The sequence below is a fragment of the Salvelinus fontinalis genome, chromosome 13 (genome assembly GCF_029448725.1).
Source record: "Salvelinus fontinalis isolate EN_2023a chromosome 13, ASM2944872v1, whole genome shotgun sequence".
NCBI lineage: Eukaryota > Metazoa > Chordata > Actinopteri > Salmoniformes > Salmonidae > Salvelinus > Salvelinus fontinalis.
The window spans coordinates 2,955,868-2,982,392 of record NC_074677.1 but is presented as its reverse complement, the minus strand read 5'-3'; the positions used below and the strand labels follow the sequence as shown (position 1 = coordinate 2,982,392).

The 26,525-nt window shown below is 48.3% G+C and overlaps 1 protein-coding gene across 1 annotated transcript; it reads left to right on the top strand.

The window, feature by feature from the left end:
- Nucleotides 1-14,669: 14,669 nt before the first annotated feature.
- On the top strand, nt 14,670-26,190 carry cfap300 (cilia and flagella associated protein 300). Its single transcript, XM_055941406.1, has 7 exons — nt 14,670-14,801; nt 15,087-15,168; nt 15,292-15,361; nt 17,522-17,679; nt 17,891-18,054; nt 23,286-23,352; nt 23,705-26,190. Exons 1-7 carry the CDS (start codon nt 14,692-14,694, stop codon nt 23,834-23,836), a joined length of 783 nt encoding a protein of 260 aa, XP_055797381.1. The 5' UTR covers nt 14,670-14,691; the 3' UTR covers nt 23,837-26,190.
- Nucleotides 26,191-26,525: the final 335 nt, after the last annotated feature.

The window sequence follows — 26,525 nt, the reverse complement described above, 5'->3', positions numbered from 1 at the left end:
CAGTGTGTCTACCAGTGTGTCTGCCAGTGTGTCTGCCAGTGCGTCTGCCAGTGTGTTTGCCAGTGCGTCTGCCAGTGTGTCTGCCAGTGTGTCTGCCAGTGTGTCTGCCAGTGTGTCTGCCAGTGTGTCTGTCAGTGTGTTTACCAGTGTGTCTGTGTCTGCCAGTGCGTCTGCCAGTGTGTCTGCCAGTGTGTCTGCCAGTGTGTCTGCCAGTGTGTCTGCCAGTGTGTCTGTCAGTGTGTCTGCCAGTGTGTCTGCCAGTGTGTCTGCCAGTGTGTCTGCCAGTGTGTCTGCGTCTGCCAGTGTGTCTGCCAGTGTGTCTGCCAGTGTGTCTGCCAGTGTGTCTGCCAGTGCGTCTGCCAGTGTGTCTGCCAGTGTGTCTGTGTCTGCCAGTGCGTCTGCCAGTGTGTTTACCAGTGCGTCTGCCATTGTGTCTACCAGTGTGTCTACCAGTGTGTCTGCCAGTGTGTCTACCAGTGTGTCTGCCAGTGTGTCTGCCAGTGTGTCTGCCAGTGTGTCTACCAGTGTGTCTGCCAGTGTGTCTGCCAGTGTGTCTGCCAGTGTGTCTGCCAGTGCGTCTGCCAGTGTGTCTGCCAGTGTGTCTGCCAGTGCGTCTGCCAGTGTGTCTGCCAGTGTGTCTGCCAGTGTGTCTGCGTCTGCCAGTGTGTCTGCCAGTGTGTCTGCCAGTGTGTCTGCCAGTGTGTCTACCAGTGTGTCTGCGTCTGCCAGTGTGTCTGCCAGTGTGTCTGTGTCTACCAGTGTGTCTGCCAGTGTGTCTGTCAGTGTGTCTGTCAGTGTGTCTACCAGTGTGTCTGCCAGTGTGTCTGCCAGTGTGTCTACCAGTGTGTCTACCAGTGTGTCTGCCAGTGTGTCTACCAGTGTGTCTACCAGTGTGTCTGCCAGTGTGTCTGTGTCTGCCAGTGTGTCTGCCAGTGTGTCTGCCAGTGTGTCTGCGTCTGCCAGTGTGTCTACCAGTGCGTCTGCCAGTGTGTCTGCCAGTGTGTCTACCAGTGCGTCTGCCAGTGTGTCTGTGTCTGCCAGTGTGTCTGCCAGTGTGTCTGTGTCTGCCAGTGTGTCTGCCAGTGTGTCTGCGTCTGCCAGTGCGTCTACTAGTGTGTCTGTGTCTACCAGTGTGTCTACCAGTGTGTCTGTGTCTACCAGTGTGTCTACCAGTGTGTCTACCAGTGCGTCTGTGTCTACCAGTGTGTCTACCAGTGTGTCTGCGTCTGCCAGTGTGTCTACCAGTGCGTCTGCCAGTGTGTCTACCAGTGCGTCTGCCAGTGTGTCTACCAGTGTGTCTACCAGTGTGTCTGCCAGTGCGTCTACCAGTGTGTCTACCAGTGCGTCTGCCAGTGTGTCTACCAGTGCGTCTGCCAGTGTGTCTGCCAGTGTGTCTACCAGTGTGTCTGCCAGTGCGTCTACCAGTGTGTCTGCCAGTGCGTCTGCCAGTGCGTCTGCCAGTGTGTCTGCAGTGTGTCTGCCAGTGTGTCTACCAGTGTGTCTGCCAGTGTGTCTGCCAGTGTGTCTGCCAGTGTGTCTGTCAGTGTGTTTACCAGTGTGTCTGTGTCTGCCAGTGCGTCTGCCAGTGTGTCTGCCAGTGTGTCTGCCAGTGTGTCTGCCAGTGTGTCTGCCAGTGTGTCTGCCAGTGTGTCTGCCAGTGTGTCTGCCAGTGTGTCTGCCAGTGTGTCTGCCAGTGTGTCTGCGTCTGCCAGTGTGTCTGCCAGTGTGTCTGCCAGTGCGTCTGCCAGTGTGTCTGCCAGTGTGTCTGTGTCTGCCAGTGCGTCTGCCAGTGTGTTTACCAGTGCGTCTGCCATTGTGTCTACCAGTGTGTCTACCAGTGTGTCTGCCAGTGTGTCTACCAGTGTGTCTGCCAGTGTGTCTGCCAGTGTGTCTGCCAGTGTGTCTACCAGTGTGTCTGCCAGTGTGTCTGCCAGTGTGTCTGCCAGTGTGTCTGCCAGTGCGTCTGCCAGTGTGTCTGCCAGTGTGTCTGCCAGTGCGTCTGCCAGTGTGTCTGCCAGTGTGTCTGCAGTGTGTCTGCAGTGTGTCTGCCAGTGTGTCTACCAGTGTGTCTGTGTCTGCCAGTGTGTCTGCCAGTGTGTCTGCCAGTGTGTCTGCCAGTGTGTCTACCAGTGTGTCTGCCAGTGTGTCTACCAGTGTGTCTGCCAGTGTGTCTACCAGTGTGTCTGCCAGTGCGTCTGCCAGTGCGTCTGCCAGTGTGTCTGCAGTGTGTCTGCAGTGTGTCTGCCAGTGTGTCTACCAGTGTGTCTGCTAGTGTGTCTGCCAGTGTGTCTGCCAGTGCGTCTGCCAGTGCGTCTGCCAGTGTGTCTGCCAGTGCGTCTGCCAGTGTGTCTGCCAGTGTGTCTGCCATTGTGTCTACCAGTGTGTCTGCCAGTGCGTCTGCCAGTGCGTCTGCCAGTGTGTCTGCAGTGTGTCTGCAGTGTGTCTGCCAGTGTGTCTACCAGTGTGTCTGCCAGTGTGTCTGCCAGTGAGTCTGCCAGTGTGTCTGCCAGTGTGTCTACCAGTGTGTCTACCAGTGTGTCTGCCAGTGTGTCTGCCAGTGCGTCTGCCAGTGTGTTTGCCAGTGCGTCTGCCAGTATGTCTGCCAGTGTGTCTGCCAGTGTGTCTGCCAGTGTGTCTACCAGTGTGTCTGTCAGTGTGTTTACCAGTGTGTCTGTGTCTGCCAGTGCGTCTGCCAGTGTGTCTGCCAGTGTGTCTGCCAGTGTGTCTGCCAGTGTGTCTGCCAGTGTGTCTGCCAGTGTGTCTGCCAGTGTGTCTGCCAGTGTGTCTGCGTCTGCCAGTGTGTCTGCCAGTGTGTCTGCCAGTGTGTCTGCCAGTGTGTCTGCCAGTGCGTCTGCCAGTGTGTCTGCCAGTGTGTCTGTGTCTGCCAGTGCGTCTGCCAGTGTGTTTACCAGTGCGTCTGCCATTGTGTCTACCAGTGTGTCTACCAGTGTGTCTGCCAGTGTGTCTACCAGTGTGTCTGCCAGTGTGTCTGCCAGTGTGTCTGCCAGTGTGTCTGCCAGTGTCTCTACCAGTGTGTCTGCCAGTGTGTCTGCCAGTGTGTCTGCCAGTGCGTCTGCCAGTGTGTCTGCCAGTGTGTCTGCCAGTGTGTCTGTGTCTGCCAGTGTGTCTGCCAGTGTGTCTGCCAGTGTGTCTACCAGTGCGTCTGCCAGTGTGTCTGCAGTGTGTCTGCCAGTGTGTCTACCAGTGTGTCTGCCAGTGTGTCTGCCAGTGCGTCTGCCAGTGCGTCTGCCAGTGTGTCTGCAGTGTGTCTGCCAGTGTGTCTACCAGTGTGTCTGCCAGTGTGTCTGCCAGTGTGTCTGCCAGTGCGTCTGCCAGTGCGTCTGCCAGTGTGTCTGCCAGTGTGTCTGCCAGTGTGTCTACCAGTGTGTCTGCCAGTGCGTCTGCCAGTGCGTCTGCCAGTGTGTCTGCAGTGTGTCTGCAGTGTGTCTGCCAGTGTGTCTACCAGTGTGTCTGCCAGTGTGTCTGCCAGTGAGTCTGCCAGTGTGTCTGCCAGTGTGTCTGCCAGTGTGTCTACCAGTGTGTCTGCCAGTGTGTCTGCCAGTGCGTCTGCCAGTGTGTTTGCCAGTGCGTCTGCCAGTGTGTCTGCCAGTGTGTCTGCCAGTGTGTCTGCCAGTGTGTCTGCCAGTGTGTCTGTCAGTGTGTTTACCAGTGTGTCTGTGTCTGCCAGTGCGTCTGCCAGTGTGTCTGCCAGTGTGTCTGCCAGTGTGTCTGCCAGTGTGTCTGCCAGTGTGTCTGTCAGTGGGTCTGCCAGTGTGTCTGCCAGTGTGTCTGCCAGTGTGTCTGCGTCTGCCAGTGTGTCTGCCAGTGTGTCTGCCAGTGTGTCTGCCAGTGTGTCTGCCAGTGCGTCCGCCAGTGTGTCTGCCAGTGTGTCTGTGTCTGCCAGTGCGTCTGCCAGTGTGTTTACCAGTGCATCTGCCATTGTGTCTACCAGTGTGTCTGCCAGTGTGTCTGCCAGTGTGTCTGCCAGTGTGTCTACCAGTGTGTCTGCCAGTGTGTCTGCCAGTGTGTCTGCCAGTGTGTCTGCCAGTGCGTCTGCCAGTGTGTCTGCCAGTGTGTCTGCCAGTGCGTCTGCCAGTGTGTCTGCCAGTGTGTCTGCCAGTGTGTCTGCGTCTGCCAGTGTGTCTGCCAGTGTGTCTGCCAGTGTGTCTGCCAGTGTGTCTACCAGTGTGTCTGCGTCTGCCAGTGTGTCTGCCAGTGTGTCTGTGTCTACCAGTGTGTCTGCCAGTGTGTCTGTCAGTGTGTCTGTCAGTGTGTCTACCAGTGTGTCTGCCAGTGTGTCTGCCAGTGTGTCTACCAGTGTGTCTACCAGTGTGTCTGCCAGTGTGTCTACCAGTGTGTCTACCAGTGTGTCTGCCAGTGTGTCTGTGTCTGCCAGTGTGTCTGCCAGTGTGTCTGCCAGTGTGTCTGCGTCTGCCAGTGTGTCTACCAGTGCGTCTGCCAGTGTGTCTGCCAGTGCGTCTACCAGTGCGTCTGCCAGTGTGTCTGTGTCTGCCAGTGTGTCTGCCAGTGTGTCTGTGTCTGCCAGTGTGTCTGCCAGTGTGTCTGCGTCTGCCAGTGCGTCTACTAGTGTGTCTGTGTCTACCAGTGTGTCTACCAGTGTGTCTGTGTCTACCAGTGTGTCTACCAGTGTGTCTACCAGTGCGTCTGTGTCTACCAGTGTGTCTACCAGTGTGTCTGCGTCTGCCAGTGTGTCTACCAGTGCGTCTGCCAGTGTGTCTACCAGTGCGTCTGCCAGTGTGTCTACCAGTGTGTCTACCAGTGTGTCTGCCAGTGCGTCTACCAGTGTGTCTACCAGTGCGTCTGCCAGTGTGTCTACCAGTGCGTCTGCCAGTGTGTCTGCCAGTGTGTCTACCAGTGTGTCTGCCAGTGCGTCTACCAGTGTGTCTGCCAGTGCGTCTGCCAGTGCGTCTGCCAGTGTGTCTGCAGTGTGTCTGCCAGTGTGTCTACCAGTGTGTCTGCCAGTGTGTCTGCCAGTGTGTCTGCCAGTGCGTCTGCCAGTGCGTCTGCCAGTGCGTCTGCCAGTGCGTCTGCCAGTGTGTCTACCAGTGTGTCTGCCAGTGCGTCTGCCAGTGCGTCTGCCAGTGTGTCTGCAGTGTGTCTGCAGTGTGTCTGCCAGTGTGTCTACCAGTGTGTCTGCCAGTGTGTCTGCCAGTGAGTCTGCCAGTGTGTCTGCCAGTGTGTCTGCCAGTGTGTCTACCAGTGTGTCTGCCAGTGTGTCTGCCAGTGCGTCTGCCAGTGTGTTTGCCAGTGCGTCTGCCAGTGTGTCTGCCAGTGTGTCTGCCAGTGTGTCTGCCAGTGTGTCTGCCAGTGTGTCTGTCAGTGTGTTTACCAGTGTGTCTGTGTCTGCCAGTGCATCTGCCAGTGTGTCTGCCAGTGTGTCTGCCAGTGTGTCTGCCAGTGTGTCTGCCAGTGTGTCTGCCAGTGTGTCTGTCAGTTTGTCTGCCAGTGTGTCTGCCAGTGTGTCTGCCAGTGTGTCTGCCAGTGTGTCTGCGTCTGCCAGTGTGTCTGCCAGTGTGTATGCCAGTGTGTCTGCCAGTGTGTCTGCCAGTGCGTCTGCCAGTGTGTCTGCCAGTGTGTCTGTGTCTGCCAGTGCGTCTGCCAGTGTGTTTACCAGTGCGTCTGCCATTGTGTCTACCAGTGTGTCTACCAGTGTGTCTGCCAGTGTGTCTACCAGTGTGTCTGCCAGTGTGTCTGCCAGTGTGTCTGCCAGTGTGTCTACCAGTGTGTCTGCCAGTGTGTCTGCCAGTGTGTCTGCCAGTGTGTCTGCCAGTGCGTCTGCCAGTGTGTCTGCCAGTGTGTCTGCCAGTGTGTCTGCCAGTGTGTCTGCCAGTGTGTCTGCCAGTGTGTCTGCGTCTGCCAGTGTGTCTGCCAGTGTGTCTGCCAGTGTGTCTGCCAGTGTGTCTGCCAGTGCGTCTGCCAGTGTGTCTGCCAGTGTGTCTGTGTCTGCCAGTGCGTCTGCCAGTGTGTCTGCCAGTGTGTCTGCCAGTGCGTCTGCCAGTGTGTTTGCCAGTGCGTCTGCCAGTGTGTCTGCCAGTGTGTCTGCCAGTGTGTCTGCCAGTGTGTCTGCCAGTGTGTCTGTCAGTGTGTTTACCAGTGTGTCTGTGTCTGCCAGTGCATCTGCCAGTGTGTCTGCCAGTGTGTCTGCCAGTGTGTCTGCCAGTGTGTCTGCCAGTGTGTCTGTCAGTGTGTCTGCCAGTGTGTCTGCCAGTGTGTCTGCCAGTGTGTCTGCCAGTGTGTCTGCGTCTGCCAGTGTGTCTGCCAGTGTGTCTGCCAGTGTGTCTGCCAGTGTGTCTGCCAGTGCGTCTGCCAGTGTGTCTGCCAGTGTGTCTGTGTCTGCCAGTGCGTCTGCCAGTGTGTTTACCAGTGCGTCTGCCATTGTGTCTACCAGTGTGTCTACCAGTGTGTCTGCCAGTGTGTCTACCAGTGTGTCTGCCAGTGTGTCTGCCAGTGTGTCTGCCAGTGTGTCTACCAGTGTGTCTGCCAGTGTGTCTGCCAGTGTGTCTGCCAGTGTGTCTGCCAGTGCGTCTGCCAGTGTGTCTGCCAGTGTGTCTGCCAGTGCGTCTGCCAGTGTGTCTGCCAGTGCGTCTGCCAGTGTGTCTGTGTCTGCCAGTGTGTCTGCCAGTGTGTCTGCCAGTGTGTCTGCCAGTGTGTCTACCAGTGTGTCTGCCAGTGTGTCTACCAGTGTGTCTGCCAGTGCGTCTGCCAGTGCGTCTGCCAGTGTGTCTGCAGTGTGTCTGCAGTGTGTCTGCCAGTGTGTCTACCAGTGTGTCTGCTAGTGTGTCTGCCAGTGTGTCTGCCAGTGCGTCTGCCAGTGCGTCTGCCAGTGTGTCTGCCAGTGCGTCTGCCAGTGTGTCTGCCAGTGTGTCTGCCATTGTGTCTACCAGTGTGTCTGCCAGTGCGTCTGCCAGTGCGTCTGCCAGTGTGTCTGCAGTGTGTCTGCAGTGTGTCTGCCAGTGTGTCTACCAGTGTGTCTGCCAGTGTGTCTGCCAGTGAGTCTGCCAGTGTGTCTGCCAGTGTGTCTACCAGTGTGTCTGCCAGTGCGTCTGCCAGTGTGTTTGCCAGTGCGTCTGCCAGTATGTCTGCCAGTGTGTCTGCCAGTGTGTCTGCCAGTGTGTCTGCCAGTGTGTCTGTCAGTGTGTTTACCAGTGTGTCTGTGTCTGCCAGTGCGTCTGCCAGTGTGTCTGCCAGTGCGTCTGCCAGTGTGTCTGCCAGTGTGTCTGCCATTGTGTCTACCAGTGTGTCTGCCAGTGCGTCTGCCAGTGAGTCTGCCAGTGTGTCTGCAGTGTGTCTGCAGTGTGTCTGCCAGTGTGTCTACCAGTGTGTCTGCCAGTGTGTCTGCCAGTGAGTCTGCCAGTGTGTCTGCCAGTGTGTCTGCCAGTGTGTCTACCAGTGTGTCTGCCAGTGTGTCTGCCAGTGCGTCTGCCAGTGTGTTTGCCAGTGCGTCTGCCAGTATGTCTGCCAGTGTGTCTGCCAGTGTGTCTGCCAGTGTGTCTGCCAGTGTGTCTGTCAGTGTGTTTACCAGTGTGTCTGTGTCTGCCAGTGCGTCTGCCAGTGTGTCTGCCAGTGTGTCTGCCAGTGTGTCTGCCAGTGTGTCTGCCAGTGTGTCTGCCAGTGTGTCTGCCAGTGTGTCTGCGTCTGCCAGTGTGTCTGCCAGTGTGTCTGCCAGTGTGTCTGCCAGTGTGTCTGCCAGTGCGTCTGCCAGTGTGTCTGCCAGTGTGTCTGTGTCTGCCAGTGCGTCTGCCAGTGTGTTTACCAGTGCGTCTGCCATTGTGTCTACCAGTGTGTCTACCAGTGTGTCTGCCAGTGTGTCTACCAGTGTGTCTGCCAGTGTGTCTGCCAGTGTGTCTGCCAGTGTGTCTGCCAGTGTCTCTACCAGTGTGTCTGCCAGTGTGTCTGCCAGTGTGTCTGCCAGTGCGTCTGCCAGTGTGTCTGCCAGTGTGTCTGTGTCTGCCAGTGTGTCTGCCAGTGTGTCTGCCAGTGTGTCTGCCAGTGTGTCTGCCAGTGTGTCTGCCAGTGTGTCTGCCAGTGTGTCTGCCAGTGTGTCTGCCAGTGTGTCTGCCAGTGTGTCTGCCAGTGTGTCTGCCAGTGCGTCTGCCATTGTGTCTGCCAGTGCGTCTGCCATTGTGTCTGCCAGTGTGTCTGCAGTGTGTCTGCCAGTGTGTCTACCAGTGTGTCTGCCAGTGTGTCTGCCAGTGTGTCTGCCAGTGTGTCTGCCAGTGTGTCTGCCAGTGTGTCTGCCAGTGTGTCTGCCAGTGTGTCTGCCAGTGTGTCTGCCAGTGTGTCTGCCAGTGTGTCTGCCAGTGCGTCTGCCAGTGTGTCTGCCAGTGCGTCTGCCAGTGTGTTTACCAGTGTGTCTGCCAGTGCGTCTGCCAGTGCGTCTGCCAGTGCGTCTGCCAGTGTGTCTGCCAGTGTGTCTGCCAGTGTGTCTGCCAGTGTGTCTGCCAGTGCGTCTGCCAGTGTGTTTACCAGTGCGTCTGCCAGTGCGTCTGCCAGTGTGTCTACCAGTGTGTCTGCCAGTGTGTCTGCCAGTGCGTCTGCCAGTGTGTTTACCAGTGTGTCTGCCAGTGTGTCTGCCAGTGTTTCTGCCAGTGTGTCTACCAGTGTGTCTGCCAGTGCGTCTGCCAGTGTGTCTGCCAGTGCGTCTGCCAGTGTGTCACTGTACGTGTGCATAAAATGCAGTAATAATGGTATAAAAATGACAAAACACTGAAAATAAGGTCAGAGGTTAAGACAGGCTTAGGAAATCTTTCACGTGTTCTATGAGTCAGTCATTTAACTTTATGAATTATGAAGCCTTCGTGTGCTTTGTGATTTAAAATAATAATAGTAATAAATGCTTAAAAAACAATCACAAAAAATGATGTTAGCTGATGAACATTATCTCATATAACAAAACGTATAATATCTCCTAAGTCTGTATTTACCAAATAAGTTGTTTTCAGCGATTATCAAAAAGCCCTACAAAAACAGGCTGTCGAACGAACCATGGCGGAGTTAGTGCCTTCAAAAAAGACGCCATTACTATTTGTCTCTATAGCTGTGGCAGGGAACTGGCTGAATGTAGTAGTGCCCCCTGGTGGATGTAGGCGGGGGGTTAAGACCTCTCTGGGGGTTGGCCCCCTCTCACTGGGTCTTCTCTACCCATCTCCTTGGGGCAGGGAGCTGGCTGGATGAACTGGCCTCAGGCGGGGGTCGGCCCCCCTGTTCGGAGGTCAGCGCCCACTCTGAGTCGGCCCAGCCCTCTCTGGGTGTATTTAGTGGCACAACTCTCTCCAGTAGTCGGCCCCCCCTCCCTCTCTGGCAGTCTCCACCCATCTCCCTAGTGCAGGGAGCTAGGTGAATGTAGTGGCGCCCCCGGTGGCCCTGGTCGCCCACCTGTCTGGAGGTCAGCTCCCGCTCTCTGGGTTGGCCTCAGCTCTCTCTGGCCCTCACCCCCGATATCCCTGGGGCAGGGAGTTGGCTGGATGTAGTAGTACCCCCTGTGAGCGCTGGCGTGGGGTCAGGCAACCTCCCTGGTGAAGGGAGCTGGGTGGATATATCAGCGCCCCCTTGTGGCCATGGGCGGGGTTAGGCACCCTTTTCCGGGGGTCAGGCCCCCCTCCCTGGGTCAGCCTCAGCCCTCTCTGGCCCTCTCCCCCATATCATTGGGGTAGGGAGCTGGCTGGCTGTAGTTGAGCACCCTGGTGCCCCCCCTCCCTTCAGGGCTTCAGCCCCTGTCCCCAGTAACTGGGTTAGAGGGTTAACGTCACCTGTAAATGCACACTGGACAGGTGGAATGAATATATGTAAAAATGACCATAACAAGCGTTCTAATCACCTGTAAATGCACACTGGACAGGTGGAATGAATATATGTAAAAATGACCATAACGAGCGTTCTAATCACCTGTAAATGCACACTGGACAGGTGGAATGAATATATGTAAAAATGACCTTAACGAGCGTTCTAATCACCTGTAAATGCACAATGGACAGGTGGAATGAATATATGTAAAAATGACCATAACGAGCGTTCTAATCACCTGTAAATGCACACTGGACAGGTGGAATGAATATATGTAAAAATGACCATAACAAGCGTTCTAATCACCTGTAAATGCACACTGGACAGGTGGAATGAATATATGTAAAAATGACCATAACAAGCGTTCTAATCACCTGTAAATGCACACTGGACAGGTGGAATGAATATATGTAAAAATGACCATAACAAGCATTCTAATCACCTGTAAATGCACACTGGACAGGTGGAATGAATATATGTAAAAATGACCATAACAAGCGTTCTAATCACCTGTAAATGCACAATGGACAGGTGGAATGAATATATGTAAAAATGACCATAACGAGCGTTCTAATCACCTGTAAATGCACACTGGACAGGTGGAATGAATATATGTAAAAATGACCATAACGAGCGTTCTAATCACCTGTAAATGCACACTGGACAGGTGGAATGAATATATGTAAAAATGACCATAACGAGCGTTCTAATCACCTGTAAATGCACAATGGACAGGTGGAATGAATATATGTAAAAATGACCATAACGAGCGTTCTAATCACCTGTAAATGCACACTGGACAGGTGGAATGAATATATGTAAAAATGACCATAACGAGCGTTCTAATCACCTGTAAATGCACACTGGACAGGTGGAATGAATATATGTAAAAATGACCATAACAAGCGTTCTAATCACCTGTAAATGCACACTGGACAGGTGGAATGAATATATGTAAAAATGACCATAACAAGCGTTCTAATCACCTGTAAATGCACAATGGACAGGTGGAATGAATATATGTAAAAATGACCATAACGAGCGTTCTAATCACCTGTAAATGCACACTGGACAGGTGGAATGAATATATGTAAAAATGACCATAACGAGCGTTCTAATCACCTGTAAATGCACACTGGACAGGTGGAATGAATATATGTAAAAATGACCATAACGAGCGTTCTAATCACCTGTAAATGCACAATGGACAGGTGGAATGAATATATGTAAAAATGACCATAACAAGCGTTCTAATCACCTGTAAATGCACACTGGACAGGTGGAATAAATATATGTAAAAATGACCATAACAAGCGTTCTAATCACCTGTAAATGCACACTGGACAGGTGGAATGAATATATGTAAAAATGACCATAACAAGCGTTCTAATCACCTGTAAATGCACACTGGACAGGTGGAATGAATATATGTAAAAATGACCATAACAAGCGTTCTAATCACCTGTAAATGCACACTGGACAGGTGGAATGAATATATGTAAAAATGACCATAACAAGCGTTCTAATCACCTGTAAATGCACACTGGACAGGTGGAATGAATATATGTAAAAATGACCATAACGAGCGTTCTAATCACCTGTAAATGCACACTGGACAGGTGGAATGAATATATGTAAAAATGACCATAACGAGCGTTCTAATCACCTGTAAATGCACACTGGACAGGTGGAATGAATATATGTAAAAATGACCATAACGAGCGTTCTAATCACCTGTAAATGCACACTGGACAGGTGGAATGAATATATGTAAAAATGACCATAACGAGCGTTCTAATCACCTGTAAATGCACAATGGACAGGTGGAATGAATATATGTAAAAATGACCATAACGAGCGTTCTAATCACCTGTAAATGCACACTGGACAGGTGGAATGAATATATGTAAAAATGACCATAACGAGCGTTCTAATCACCTGTAAATGCACACTGGACAGGTGGAATGAATATATGTAAAAATGACCATAACGAGCGTTCTAATCACCTGTAAATGCACACTGGACAGGTGGAATGAATATATGTAAAAATGACCATAACAAGCGTTCTAATCACCTGTAAATGCACACTGGACAGGTGGAATGAATATATGTAAAAATGACCATAACACGCGTTCTAATCACCTGTAAATGCACAATGGACAGGTGGAATGAATATATGTAAAAATGACCATAACGAGCGTTCTAATCACCTGTAAATGCACACTGGACAGGTGGAATGAATATATGTAAAAATGACCATAACGAGCGTTCTAATCACCTGTAAATGCACAATGGACAGGTGGAATGAATATATGTAAAAATGACCATAACGAGCGTTCTAATCACCTGTAAATGCACACTGGACAGGTGGAATAAATATATGTAAAAATGACCATAACAAGCGTTCTAATCACCTGTAAATGCACACTGGACAGGTGGAATGAATATATGTAAAAATGACCATAACAAGCGTTCTAATCACCTGTAAATGCACACTGGACAGGTGGAATGAATATATGTAAAAATGACCATAACAAGCGTTCTAATCACCTGTAAATGCACACTGGACAGGTGGAATGAATATATGTAAAAATGACCATAACAAGCGTTCTAATCACCTGTAAATGCACACTGGACAGGTGGAATGAATATATGTAAAAATGACCATAACAAGCGTTCTAATCACCTGTAAATGCACACTGGACAGGTGGAATGAATATATGTAAAAATGACCATAACAAGCGTTCTAATCACCTGTAAATGCACACTGGACAGGTGGAATGAATATATGTAAAAATGACCATAACAAGCGTTCTAATCACCTGTAAATGCACACTGGACAGGTGGAATGAATATATGTAAAAATGACCATAACAAGCGTTCTAATCACCTGTAAATGCACACTGGACAGGTGGAATGAATATATGTAAAAATGACCATAACAAGCGTTCTAATCACCTGTAAATGCACACTGGACAGGTGGAATGAATATATGTAAAAATGACCATAACAAGCGTTCTAATCACCTGTAAATGCACACTGGACAGGTGGAATGAATATATGTAAAAATGACCATAACAAGCGTTCTAATCACCTGTAAATGCACACTGGACAAGTGGAATGAATATATGTAAAAATGACCATAACAAGCGTTCTAATCACCTGTAAATGCACACTGGACAGGTGGAATGAATATATGTAAAAATGACCATAACAAGCGTTCTAATCACCTGTAAATGCACACTGGACAGGTGGAATGAATATATGTAAAAATGACCATAACAAGCGTTCTAATCACCTGTAAATGCACAGTGGACAGGTGGAATGAATATATGTAAAAATGACCATAACGAGCGTTCTAATCACCTGTAAATGCACACTGGACAGGTGGAATGAATATATGTAAAAATGACCATAACGAGCGTTCTAATCACCTGTAAATGCACACTGGACAGGTGGAATGAATATATGTAAAAATGACCATAACGAGCGTTCTAATCACCTGTAAATGCACACTGGACAGGTGGAATGAATATATGTAAAAATGACCATAACGAGCGTTCTAATCACCTGTAAATGCACACTGGACAGGTGGAATGAATATATGTAAAAATGACCATAACGAGCGTTCTAATCACCTGTAAATGCACACTGGACAGGTGGAATGAATATATGTAAAAATGACCATAACGAGCGTTCTAATCACCTGTAAATGCACACTGGACAGGTGGAATGAATATATGTAAAAATGACCATAACGAGCGTTCTAATCACCTGTAAATGCACAATGGACAGGTGGAATGAATATATGTAAAAATGACCATAACGAGCGTTCTAATCACCTGTAAATGCACACTGGACAGGTGGAATGAATATATGTAAAAATGACCATAACAAGCGTTCTAATCACCTGTAAATGCACACTGGACAGGTGGAATGAATATATGTAAAAATGACCATAACAAGCGTTCTAATCACCTGTAAATGCACACTGGACAGGTGGAATGAATATATGTAAAAATGACCATAACAAGCGTTCTAATCACCTGTAAATGCACACTGGACAGGTGGAATGAATATATGTAAAAATGACCATAACAAGCGTTCTAATCACCTGTAAATGCACACTGGACAGGTGGAATGAATATATGTAAAAATGACCATAACAAGCGTTCTAATCACCTGTAAATGCACACTGGACAGGTGGAATGAATATATGTAAAAATGACCATAACAAGCGTTCTAATCACCTGTAAATGCACACTGGACAGGTGGAATGAATATATGTAAAAATGACCATAACAAGCGTTCTAATCACCTGTAAATGCACACTGGACAGGTGGAATGAATATATGTAAAAATGACCATAACAAGCGTTCTAATCACCTGTAAATGCACACTGGACAGGTGGAATGAATATATGTAAAAATGACCATAACAAGCGTTCTAATCACCTGTAAATGCACACTGGACAGGTGGAATGAATATATGTAAAAATGACCATAACAAGCGTTCTAATCACCTGTAAATGCACACTGGACAGGTGGAATGAATATATGTAAAAATGACCATAACAAGCGTTCTAATCACCTGTAAATGCACACTGGACAGGTGGAATGAATATATGTAAAAATGACCATAACAAGCGTTCTAATCACCTGTAAATGCACACTGGACAGGTGGAATGAATATAGGTAAAAATGACTTTGAACTCCTGAAAAAAGCAAGGGAAAAATGTTAATTACAAGTGTTCAGACGAATTCCATTGTAAGACGATCTGAACATTTTGGCTTTCCGTAGCTCCAGAGTGAATTTACGAACGCACCTTTTGGTAGAGTGGGGTTCCGTCGCCATGGTGACCAATATATCAACAACCCGACGGTCGACATGGCATCTAAGAATAGTCCGTTTGAGACCAAGTTTTCCTTCAACCTCCTCCCAACCAAGACATTTTCCTTCCTTCAGGACAAAAGCACGCTACAACTCCTCATGAAATGGTGACGTTATAGATGTTATGGTTTTGTGTTATTTATTTGTCAATGTTTATAGCTAGTTAGCTATAGTTAACAACATCATAGCTAGCTACTGTTACTAACGTTAGCCGACCAGCTATGTAGACAGACAAACTAGCTAGGTATATATCAGTGTGTCAGAGTTCTCTAGTGAAACCAGCTAATGGATGTGTGTGTGTGTGTGTGTGTGTGTGTGTGTGTGTGTGTGTGTGTGTGTGTGTGTGTGTGTGTGTGTGTGTGTGTGTGTGTGTGTGTGTGTGTGTGTGTCAGGTCCATGCTCGGGCGTATCTCAGCCCAGGCCTTCAGCTTTGACCAGACCTTCTACCCATACAACAGCCACGACTTTACACTGGTGAGTTAACGTACACACACACGTTTCTAGGCACTGCACTTTGTAAAGGACCAATAGTAACTGTGTGTGTGTGTGTGTGTGTGTGTGTGTGTGTGTGTGTGTGTGTGTGTGTGTGTGTGTCAGAGTTTCTTCAGAGACCCCTGTGTGCTGACCAACCTCAGGAAGATGGAGGCTGGAGCCTGGGTTACTCTGGGTATGTCATGTCACCTCTGTCACCTCTACCCAGTTAGCAATCCGAAGGCCTGTGACCCTCCAGAGTGGTCACACGTTGCCTCATTCATGGGGTGATATGACACTTTGTCAAGCAGCAGCTCCTGCCATTCACGCGCCGTTTTCCTCACGCAGCCCACCCGCCCTTCTCTCTACCCGCTACACTACAGCGGCCAGTCAGAGGAAAGAAGCTTTTTCAGCGTCAAGCCTACTCCCTGTCACCACTTATTCTGATCAATTTGTATTATTTAAGATACGTTCGATGCCATGTCCATTTGAAAAACATTTGGGGATTTCCTATAAGTATTTATAAATACTGTAAATGATTGTGTGTGTGTGTGCAAAATATCAGATAGCGAGGGCCAGTCCTGGTTCCCTGGATCAACACGTGACAGAAATAAATAGTCAAATCAAATTAAATGTTTTATTGACAGGCTTCTCACACAGTAAAATGGCAACAAAAGTGACATAGTAAAGGAATCAAAGTGACATTGTAAATATAATAAAATAAAAAGAGTATACTAAATCAAGTACAGAAACATGCCGATCAAAGAAAATAAGTTAACCTAAATAGCCTATAGGCATCTACTGAACAAAAATATAAACTCAACATGCAACAATTTCATGAGTTACAGTTCATATAAGGAAATAGGTCAATTGAAATCAATTAATTAGGCCCTAATCTATGGAAAATGGCTACCCACACTATTGCTGATGCTTTGCCTGTTTGATGGCTCGTCAGAGGTTGTAGTGTAATTTCTTATAATCGCCCGGGTTAATGTCCCACTCCTTGAAAGCGGCAGCTCTAACCGATTGGTCAGTGCGGATGTTGCCTGCAATCCATGGCTTCTGGTTGGGGTATGTACGTACGCTCGTTGTTGGGACAATGTTGTCGATGAACTTATTAATGAAGCAGCCGGTGACTGATGTAAATATTATCGGATGAATTCTGGAACATATTCCAGTCTGTGCAAAACAGTCCTGTAGCTTAGCATCCGCTTCGTCGGACCACTTCCGGTACTTCCTGTTTGAGTTTTTGCTTGTGAGCAGGAATCAGGAGGATAGCGTTATGGTCTGATTTGCCAAAGGGAAAGCGAGGGAGGGCCTTGTATGCGTTTCTGTGTGTGGAGTAAAGGTGCTCTAAAGTTAATGGCAAAGAAGGGGGCCGAGTGATAAATGGCAGATATGTGAGGGCAGAACTAATACACGGGCTCTGACCTCTCGCTAAGGGATGGCCAGATGGTGAACTACAAAGCACAAAATGGCCACCCCTACAAGAACTACAGATCCCAAAATAGTCGACCGCCAAAAACGACAATACCCAGAAGCAAAGGGAACGCTAGCAAGGTGGGACCGACCCACATATTACGGGTCAAGCCACACCAGGAAGAGAGAGAGAGCAAGGAACGGTGGACCTGTGAACCATTGAGAAAGAGGAAGTCATAATATATCTGCTGGATTTACCGTGTATGACCTGGATGTTTGGACTTACATGTTGGCGGTTTTGGACCCTGATCTACCGAGAACCCGATTTGTGTACCGAACCCTGCTATCCTCGACCACGCCTGCGGCCTGGGGCGGTCCAGAAACAAACATTCAGGTACTGTCCTGTTCGAAAGAGCTTTCTCTGGTGTGATTTTGTGTCGGCCTCCCGCTTAATTTGTTGAGGTAAAACAGATTCCAGTGTTCTGTGATAAAATGGAGAAATGCTGCATCTGAATGTGCATTTTCTTGTTTGCTTATGTCCCTATACAGCTCATACTGGCTGTCTTAGTGCCAGCATCAGTTTGTGGTGATAAATAAACCACTACGAAAAATATATCTGAACTCTCTAGGTAAATAGTATGGTCTGCAGCTTATCATGAGGTATTCTAACTCAGTACGTTATGTAGAAAAAAAAGTGACGATCAGTGTAGAAAAACACGAAATAGAATTGGTCAGGAGCCCGTAAGATGGCAGGTATCTTCCATCAGTGTGTGTGTGTGTGTGTGTGTGTGTGTGTGTGTGTGTGTGTGTGTGTGTGTGTGTGTGTGTGTGTGTGTGTGTGTGTGTGTGTGTGTGTGTGTGTGTGTGTGTGTGTGTGTGTGTGTGTGTGTGTGTGTGTGTGTGTGTGTGTGTGTGTGTGTGTGTGTGTGTGTTCCAGAGGGTGAGGTGGTGTGTGTACAGGCAGAGGTAGTGCCGTGCAGTAAGGTCAGTATGGAGATGTTTGACCCTCTCTACTCCAGTGGAATCATCACACCCTCTGGACACATCACCAAATGTTTCCATGACACATACCCTGACTACGACCTACTGAGACAGGTAACACACACACACCTTCACAAACACACATTAATGCTATTTATGCAACTTAAAAATGTCTTTGTGCTCCTTTTATGCAACTTAAAAATGTCTTTATGCTCCTATTATGCAACTTAAAAATGTCTTTATGCTCCTTTTATGCAACTTAAAAATGTCTTTGTGCTCCTTTTATGCTATCATAATGTCCTATGCATTGTGTGTGTGTGTGTAGATGCTGCAGGAGGATGGCAGTGAGGAGTATGGAGTGATGGAGAGGAGAGAGTTCCTATTCCTTCTGTTTAAACACGTGACTCTGGGAGGAGAGCTGTGTCAGTATGAAGACATCATCAACCCCTACATAGACACCACTAGAACCATTTATAGGGACCTGGTCAGGTATACACACCACACACCATCAACCCCTACATAGACACCACTAGAACCATTTATAGGGACCTGGTCAGGTATACACACCACACACCATCAACCCCTACATAGACACCACTAGAACCATTTATAGGGACCTGGTCAGGTACACACACCACACACCATCAACCCCTACATAGACACCACTAGAACCATTTATAGGGACCTGGTCAGGTATACACACCACACACCATCAACCCCTACATAGACACCACTAGAACCATTTATAGGGACCTGGTCAGGTATACACACCACACACCATCAACCCCTACATAGACACCACTAGAACCATTTATAGGGACCTGGTCAGGTATACACACACCGTACACCACACCATACACCATACCGTACACCACACCATCAACCCCTACATAGCCACCACTAGAACCATTTATAGGGACCTGGTCAGGTACACACACCACACCATCAACCCCTACATAGACACCACTAGAACCATTTATAGGGACCTGGTCAGGTATACACACACCGTACACCACACCACACCATACACCATACCGTACACCACACCATCAACCCCTACATAGCCACCACTAGAACCATTTATAGGGACCTGGTCAGGTACACACACCACACCATCAACCCCTACATAGACACCACTAGAACCATTTATAGGGACCTGGTCAGGTATACACACACCGTACACCACACCATACACCATACCGTACACCACACTGTACACCACACCATACTCACACACCGTACACCACACTGTACACCACACCATACTCACACACCGTACACCACACTGTACACCACACCATACTCACACACCGTACACCACTCCATACACCATGCCATACTCACACACCGTACACCACATCATACACCACACCGTACACCACGCCATACTCACACACCGTACACCATACCATACACCCACAATGTACAACACAACGTACTCACACACCGTGAACCACACCATACACCACACATACACCATACACCCACACGTACACCCCACACCATACACCACACCAAACACCACACCGTACTCACACACCGTACAACCATTCCATACACCCACACCATACACCCACAGCGTACAACACAACGTACTTACACACCGTGAACCACACCACACATACACCACACATACACCGTACACCACATCATACTCACACACTGTACACCACACATACACCACACATACACCACACATACACCGTACACCACACCATACTCACACACCATACACCACACATACCCCATACACCACACATACACCGTACACCACACCATACTCACACACCGTACACCACACATACACCATACACCACACATACACCGTACACCACACCATACTCACACACCGTACACCACACATACACCATACACCACACATACACCATACACCACACCATACTCACACACCGTACACCACACATACACCATACACCACACATACACCGTACACCACACCATACTCACACACCGTACACCACACATACACCATACACCACACATACCCCATACACCACACATACACCGTACACCACACCATACTCACACACCGTACACCACACATACACCGTACACCACACCATACTCACACACCGTACACCACACATACACCATACACCACACCATACTCACACACCGTACACCACACATACACCATACACCACACATACACCGTACACCACACCATACTCACACACTGTACACCATACACCACACCATACACCACACATACACCATGCACCATACACCACACCGTACACCACACTCACACACCATACACCACACATACCCCATACACCACACATACACCATACACCACACATACACCATACACCACACCATACTCACACACCGTACACCACACATACACCATACACCACACATACACCACACCGTACATCACATCATACACCACACCGTACACCACACCATACATCACATCATACACCACACCGTACACCACACCATACACCACACATACACCACACATACACCATGCACCATACACCACACCGTGCACCATACACCACACCGTACACCACACCATACATCACATCATACACCACACCATACTCACACACCGTACACCACACCATACACTACACCCACACCATACACCACACATACATACACCATACACACACACACACATTTACATTACATTTAAGTCATTTAGCAGACGCTCTTATCCAGAGCGACACACCGTACACCACACCATACACACACCATACCATACACACACACCACACCATATACACACCATACACCATACCTTAAACACACACCATACACTACACACACACACCATACACACACCACACCGTATACCATACACCACAGCATAAACACACACCATACCGTATACCATACACCACAGCATAAACACACACCATACACACACCACACTGTATAACACACCATAAACATACACCACACACACCATATACCAATATACCACACCGTATACCATACACCACACCATATACCAATATACCACACCGTATACCATACACCACACCATATACCAATATACCACACCGCATACCATACACCACACCATATACCAATATACCACACCACACACACCATACCGTATACCATACACCACACCATATACCAATATACCACACCACACACACCATACCGTATACCATACACCACACCATATACCAATATACCACACCACACACACCATACCGTATACCATACACCACACCATATACCAATATACCACACCACACACACCATACCGTATACCATACACCACACCATATACCAATATACCACACCACACACACCATACCGTATACCATACACCACAGCATAAACACACACCATACACACACCACACCGTATAACACACCATAAACACACACCACACCGTATACCATACACCACAGCATAAACACACACCACACCGTATACCATACACCACAGCATAAACACACACCACACCGTATACCATACACCACAGCATAAACACACACCACACCGTATACCATACACCACACCATACACACACCACACCGTATAACACACCATATACCATACACCCACACACACCACACCATAAACATACCACACACACACCATACACACACACACACACACACACACACACACACACACAATATATACACACAAAAACACCATACACCCACACCCTAAACACACACCATACACACACATACACTGCACTATACACATACACACACCATACACCCTAAACACACACCATACACACTCATACACTGCACTATACACATACACACCATTCACCACACACACACCACACCATACACCCACCACACCATACACCCTAAACACACACCACACCATACACCCTAAACACACACCATACACCCACCACACCATACACCCTAAACACACACCATACACACACCACACCATACACCCACCACACCATACACCCTAAACACACACACCACACCATACACCCTAAACACACACCACACCATACACCCACCACACCATACACCCTAAACACACACCACACACACACCACACCACACCATACACCCACCACACCATACACCCTAAACACACCACACCATACACCCTACACTAGTAGATGGTTGTGGTGGTTTGTGTTCTAGTGTTCAGAAGAATCCAGCAAGGAGCAAGGAGATCAGTGTGGTTTCATACACCCACCACACCATACACCCTAAACACCCACCACACCATACACCCTAAACACCCACCACACCATACACCCTAAACACACACCACACCATACACCCTAAACACACACCACACCATACACCCTAAACACACACCACACCATACACCCTAAACACCCACTACACCATACACCCTAAACACACACCACACCATACACCCTAAACACCCACCACACCATACACCCTAAACACCCACCACACCATACACCCTAAACACCCACCACACCACACACCCTAAACACCCACCTCACCACACACCCACCACACCACACCCTAAACACCCACCACACCATACACCCACCACACCATACACCCTAAACACCCACCACACCACACCCACCACACCATACACCCTAAACACCCACCACACCATACACCCTAAACACCCACCACACCACACCCACCACACCATACACCCTAAACACACACCACACCATACACCCTAAACACCCACCACACCATACACCCTAAATACCCACTACACCATACACCCTAAACACCCACCACACCATACACCCACCACACCATACACACACCACAGCATACACCCTAAACACCCACCACACCATACACCCTAAACACCCACCACACCATACACCCTAAACACCCACCACACCATACACCCTAAACACCCACCACACCATACACCCTAAACACCCACCACACCATACACCCTAAACACCCACCACACCATACACCCTAAACACCCACTACACCATACACCCTAAACACCATACACCCTAAACACCATACACCCTAAACACCCACCACACCATACACCCTAAACACCCACTACACCATACACCCTAAACACCATACACCCTAAACACCATACACCCTAAACACCCACTACACCATACACCCTAAACACCCACTACACCATACACCCTAAACACCCACCACACCATACACCCTAAACACCCACTACACCATACACCCTAAACACCATACACCCTAAACACCATACACCCTAAACACCCACTACACCATACACCCTAAACACCATACACCCTAAACACCATACACCCTAAACACCCACCACACCATACACCCTAAACACCCACCACACCATACACCCTAAACACCCAACACACCATACACCCTAAACACCCACCACACCATACACCCTAAACACCCACCACACCATACACCCTAAACACCCACTACACCATACACCCTAAACACCATACACCCTAAACACCATACACCCTAAACACCCACCACACCATACACCCTAAACACCCACTACACCATACACCCTAAACACCATACACCCTAAACACCATACACCCTAAACACCCACTACACCATACACCCTAAACACCCACTACACCATACACCCTAAACACCCACCACACCATACACCCTAAACACCCACTACACCATACACCCTAAACACCATACACCCTAAACACCATACACCCTAAACACCCACTACACCATACACCCTAAACACCATACACCCTAAACACCATACACCCCTACACTAGTAGATGGTTGTGGTGGTTTGTGTTCTAGTGTTCAGAAGAATCCAGAGAGCAAGGAGATCAGTGTGGTTTCCACGGTCATCAAAGTCTTCGCTCTGGTAACATTACATTATCATTACTGCTATTGAAAGACAAGTATTATCAAACACCATTGGAAATACAACCTATATGTTGATTTATTGTCTCTTGTGTACTTTAACTATTTGCACATCATTACAACACTGTATATAGACATAACACATTTGAAATGTCTCTATTCTTTTGTGTAATGAGTGGAATGTTTACTGTTCAGTTTTTATTGTTTATTTCACTTTTGTTCATTATCTATTTCACTTGCTTTGGCGATGTTAACATATGTTTCATGTAACATATGTTTGACAATAAAGCCCCTTAAATTAAATTGCGAGAGAGAGAGACTCTCAGCCGTATCTCATCCTGTGTTCTCTTCAGGATGCTTCTGGGGCGTGTTACCCAGCCAGAGAAAAAGAGGAGCAGTCATTCTCCTACCTCATAGTGGACCCCTTCAGAAGACATGTCTATGTGTTGTACCACTGTTATGGAGTAGGCTCCTTCACGCTGTAACACACACACACACCAATCCAATGTTTCGGACAATCTGGTGGGGGGAGTGAATGAGTTCCTACTTCAGGGAGAATGAGGAGAAGCTGAGTTGGTCTATTGCCTCAGTAAATGTCCTGCTAGGATGGACTGTTCCGTCTACAACTACTGTAGGACTGATCCGTCTACAACTACTGTAGGACTGTTCCTTCTACAACTACTGTAGGACTGTTCCTTCTACAACTACTGTAGGACTGTTCCTTCTACAGCTACTGTAGGACTGTTCCTTCTACAACTACTGTAGAGCTGTTCCTTCTACAACTACTGTAGGACTGTTCCTTCTACAACTACTGTAGGACTGTTCCTTCTACAACTACTGTAGGACTGTTCCTTCTTCAACTACTGTAGGACTGTTCCTTCTACAACTACTGTAGGACTGTTCCTTCTACAACTACTGTAGGACTGTTCCGTCTACAACTACTGTAGGACTGTTCCGTCTACAACTACTGTAGGACTGTTCCGTCTACAACTACTGTAGGACTGTTCCGTCTACAACTACTGTAGGACTGTTCCTTCTACAACTACTGTAGGGCTGTTCCTTCTACAACTACTGTAGGACTGTTCCTTCTACAACTACTGTAGGACTGTTCCTTCTACAACTACTGTCAGACTGTTCCGTCTACAACTACTGTAGGACTGTTCCTTCTACAACTACTGTAGGACTGTTCCTTCTACAACTACTGTAGGGCTGTTCCTTCTACAACTACTGTAGGGCTGTTCCTTCTACAACTACTGTAGGGCTGTTCCTTCTACAACTACTGTAGGGCTGTTCCTTCTACAACTACTGTAGGACTGTTCCTTCTTCAACTACTGTAGGGCTGTTCCTTCTACAACTACTGTAGGGCTGTTCCTTCTACAACTACTGTAGGGCTGTTCCTTCTTCAACTACTGTAGGGCTGTTCCTTCTACAACTACTGTAGGACTGTTCCTTCTACAACTACTGTAGGACTGTTCCGTCTTCAACTACTGTAGGACTGTTCCGTCTACAACTACTGTAGGACTGTTCCTTCTTCAACTACTGTAGGACTGTTCCTTCTACAACTACTGTAGGACTGTTCCGTCTACAACTACTGTAGGACTGTTCCGTCTTCAACTACTGTAGGACTGTTCCTTCTTCAACTACTGTAGGACTGTTCCGTCTACAACTACTGTAGGACTGTTCCTTCTACAACTACTGTAGGACTGTTCCTTCTTCAACTACTGTAGGACTGTTCCGTCTACAACTACTGCCGGACTGTTCCTTCTACAACTACTGTAGGACTGTTCCTTCTACAACTACTGTAGGACTGTTCCTTCTACAACTACTGTAGGACTGTTCCGTCTACAACTACTGTAGGACTGTTCCGTCTACAACTACTGCCGGACTGTTCCTTCTACAACTACTGTAGGACTGTTCCTTCTTCAACTACTGTAGGACTGTTCCTTCTTCAACTACTGTAGGACTGTTCCTTCTACAACTACTGCCGGACTGTTCCTTCTTCAACTACTGTAGGACTGTTCCTTCTTCAACTACTGTAGGACTGTTCCTTCTTCAACTACTGTAGGACTGTTCCTTCTACAACTACTGCCGGACTGTTCCTTCTTCAACTACTGTAGGACTGTTCCTTCTACAACTACTGTAGGACTGTTCCTTCTACAACTACTGTAGGACTGTTCCTTCTACAACTACTGCAGGACTGTTCCTTCTACAACTACTGTAGGGCTGTTCCGTCTACAACTACTGTAGGACTGTTCCGTCTACAACTACTGTAGGACTGTTCCTTCTACAACTACTGTAGGACTGTTCCTTCTACAACTACTGTAGGGCTGTTCCTTCTACAACTACTGTAGGGCTGTTCCGTCTACAACTACTGTAGGACTGTTCCGTCTACAACTACTGTAGGACTGTTCCTTCTACAACTACTGTAGGACTGTTCCTTCTACAACTACTGTAGGACTGTTCCTTCTACAACTACTGTAGGACTGTTCCTTCTACAACTACTGTAGGACTGTTCCTTCTACAACTACTGTAGGACTGTTCCTTCTACAACTACTGTAGGACTGTTCCTTCTACAACTACTGCAGGACTGTTCCTTCTACAACTACTGTAGGACTGTTCCTTCTACAACTACTGTAGGACTGTTCCTTCTACAACTACTGTAGGGCTGTTCCGTCTACAACTACTGTAGGGCTGTTCCGTCTACAACTACTGTAGGACTGTTCCGTCTACAACTACTGTAGGACTGTTCCTTCTACAACTACTGTAGGACTGTTCCTTCTACAACTACTGTAGGACTGTTCCTTCTACAACTACTGTAGGACTGTTCCTTCTACAACTACTGTAGGACTGTTCCTTCTACAACTACTGTAGGACTGTTCCTTCTACAACTACTGTAGGACTGTTCCTTCTACAACTACTGTAGGACTGTTCCTTCTACAACTACTGTAGGACTGTTCCGTCTACAACTACTGTAGGACTGTTCCGTCTACAACTACTGTAGGACTGTTCCTTCTACAACTACTGTAGGACTGTTCCGTCTACAACTACTGTAGGACTGTTCCTTCTACAACTACTGTAGGACTGTTCCTTCTACAACTACTGTAGGACTGTTCCTTCTACAACTACTGTAGGACTGTTCCTTCTACAACTACTGTAGGACTGTTCCTTCTACAA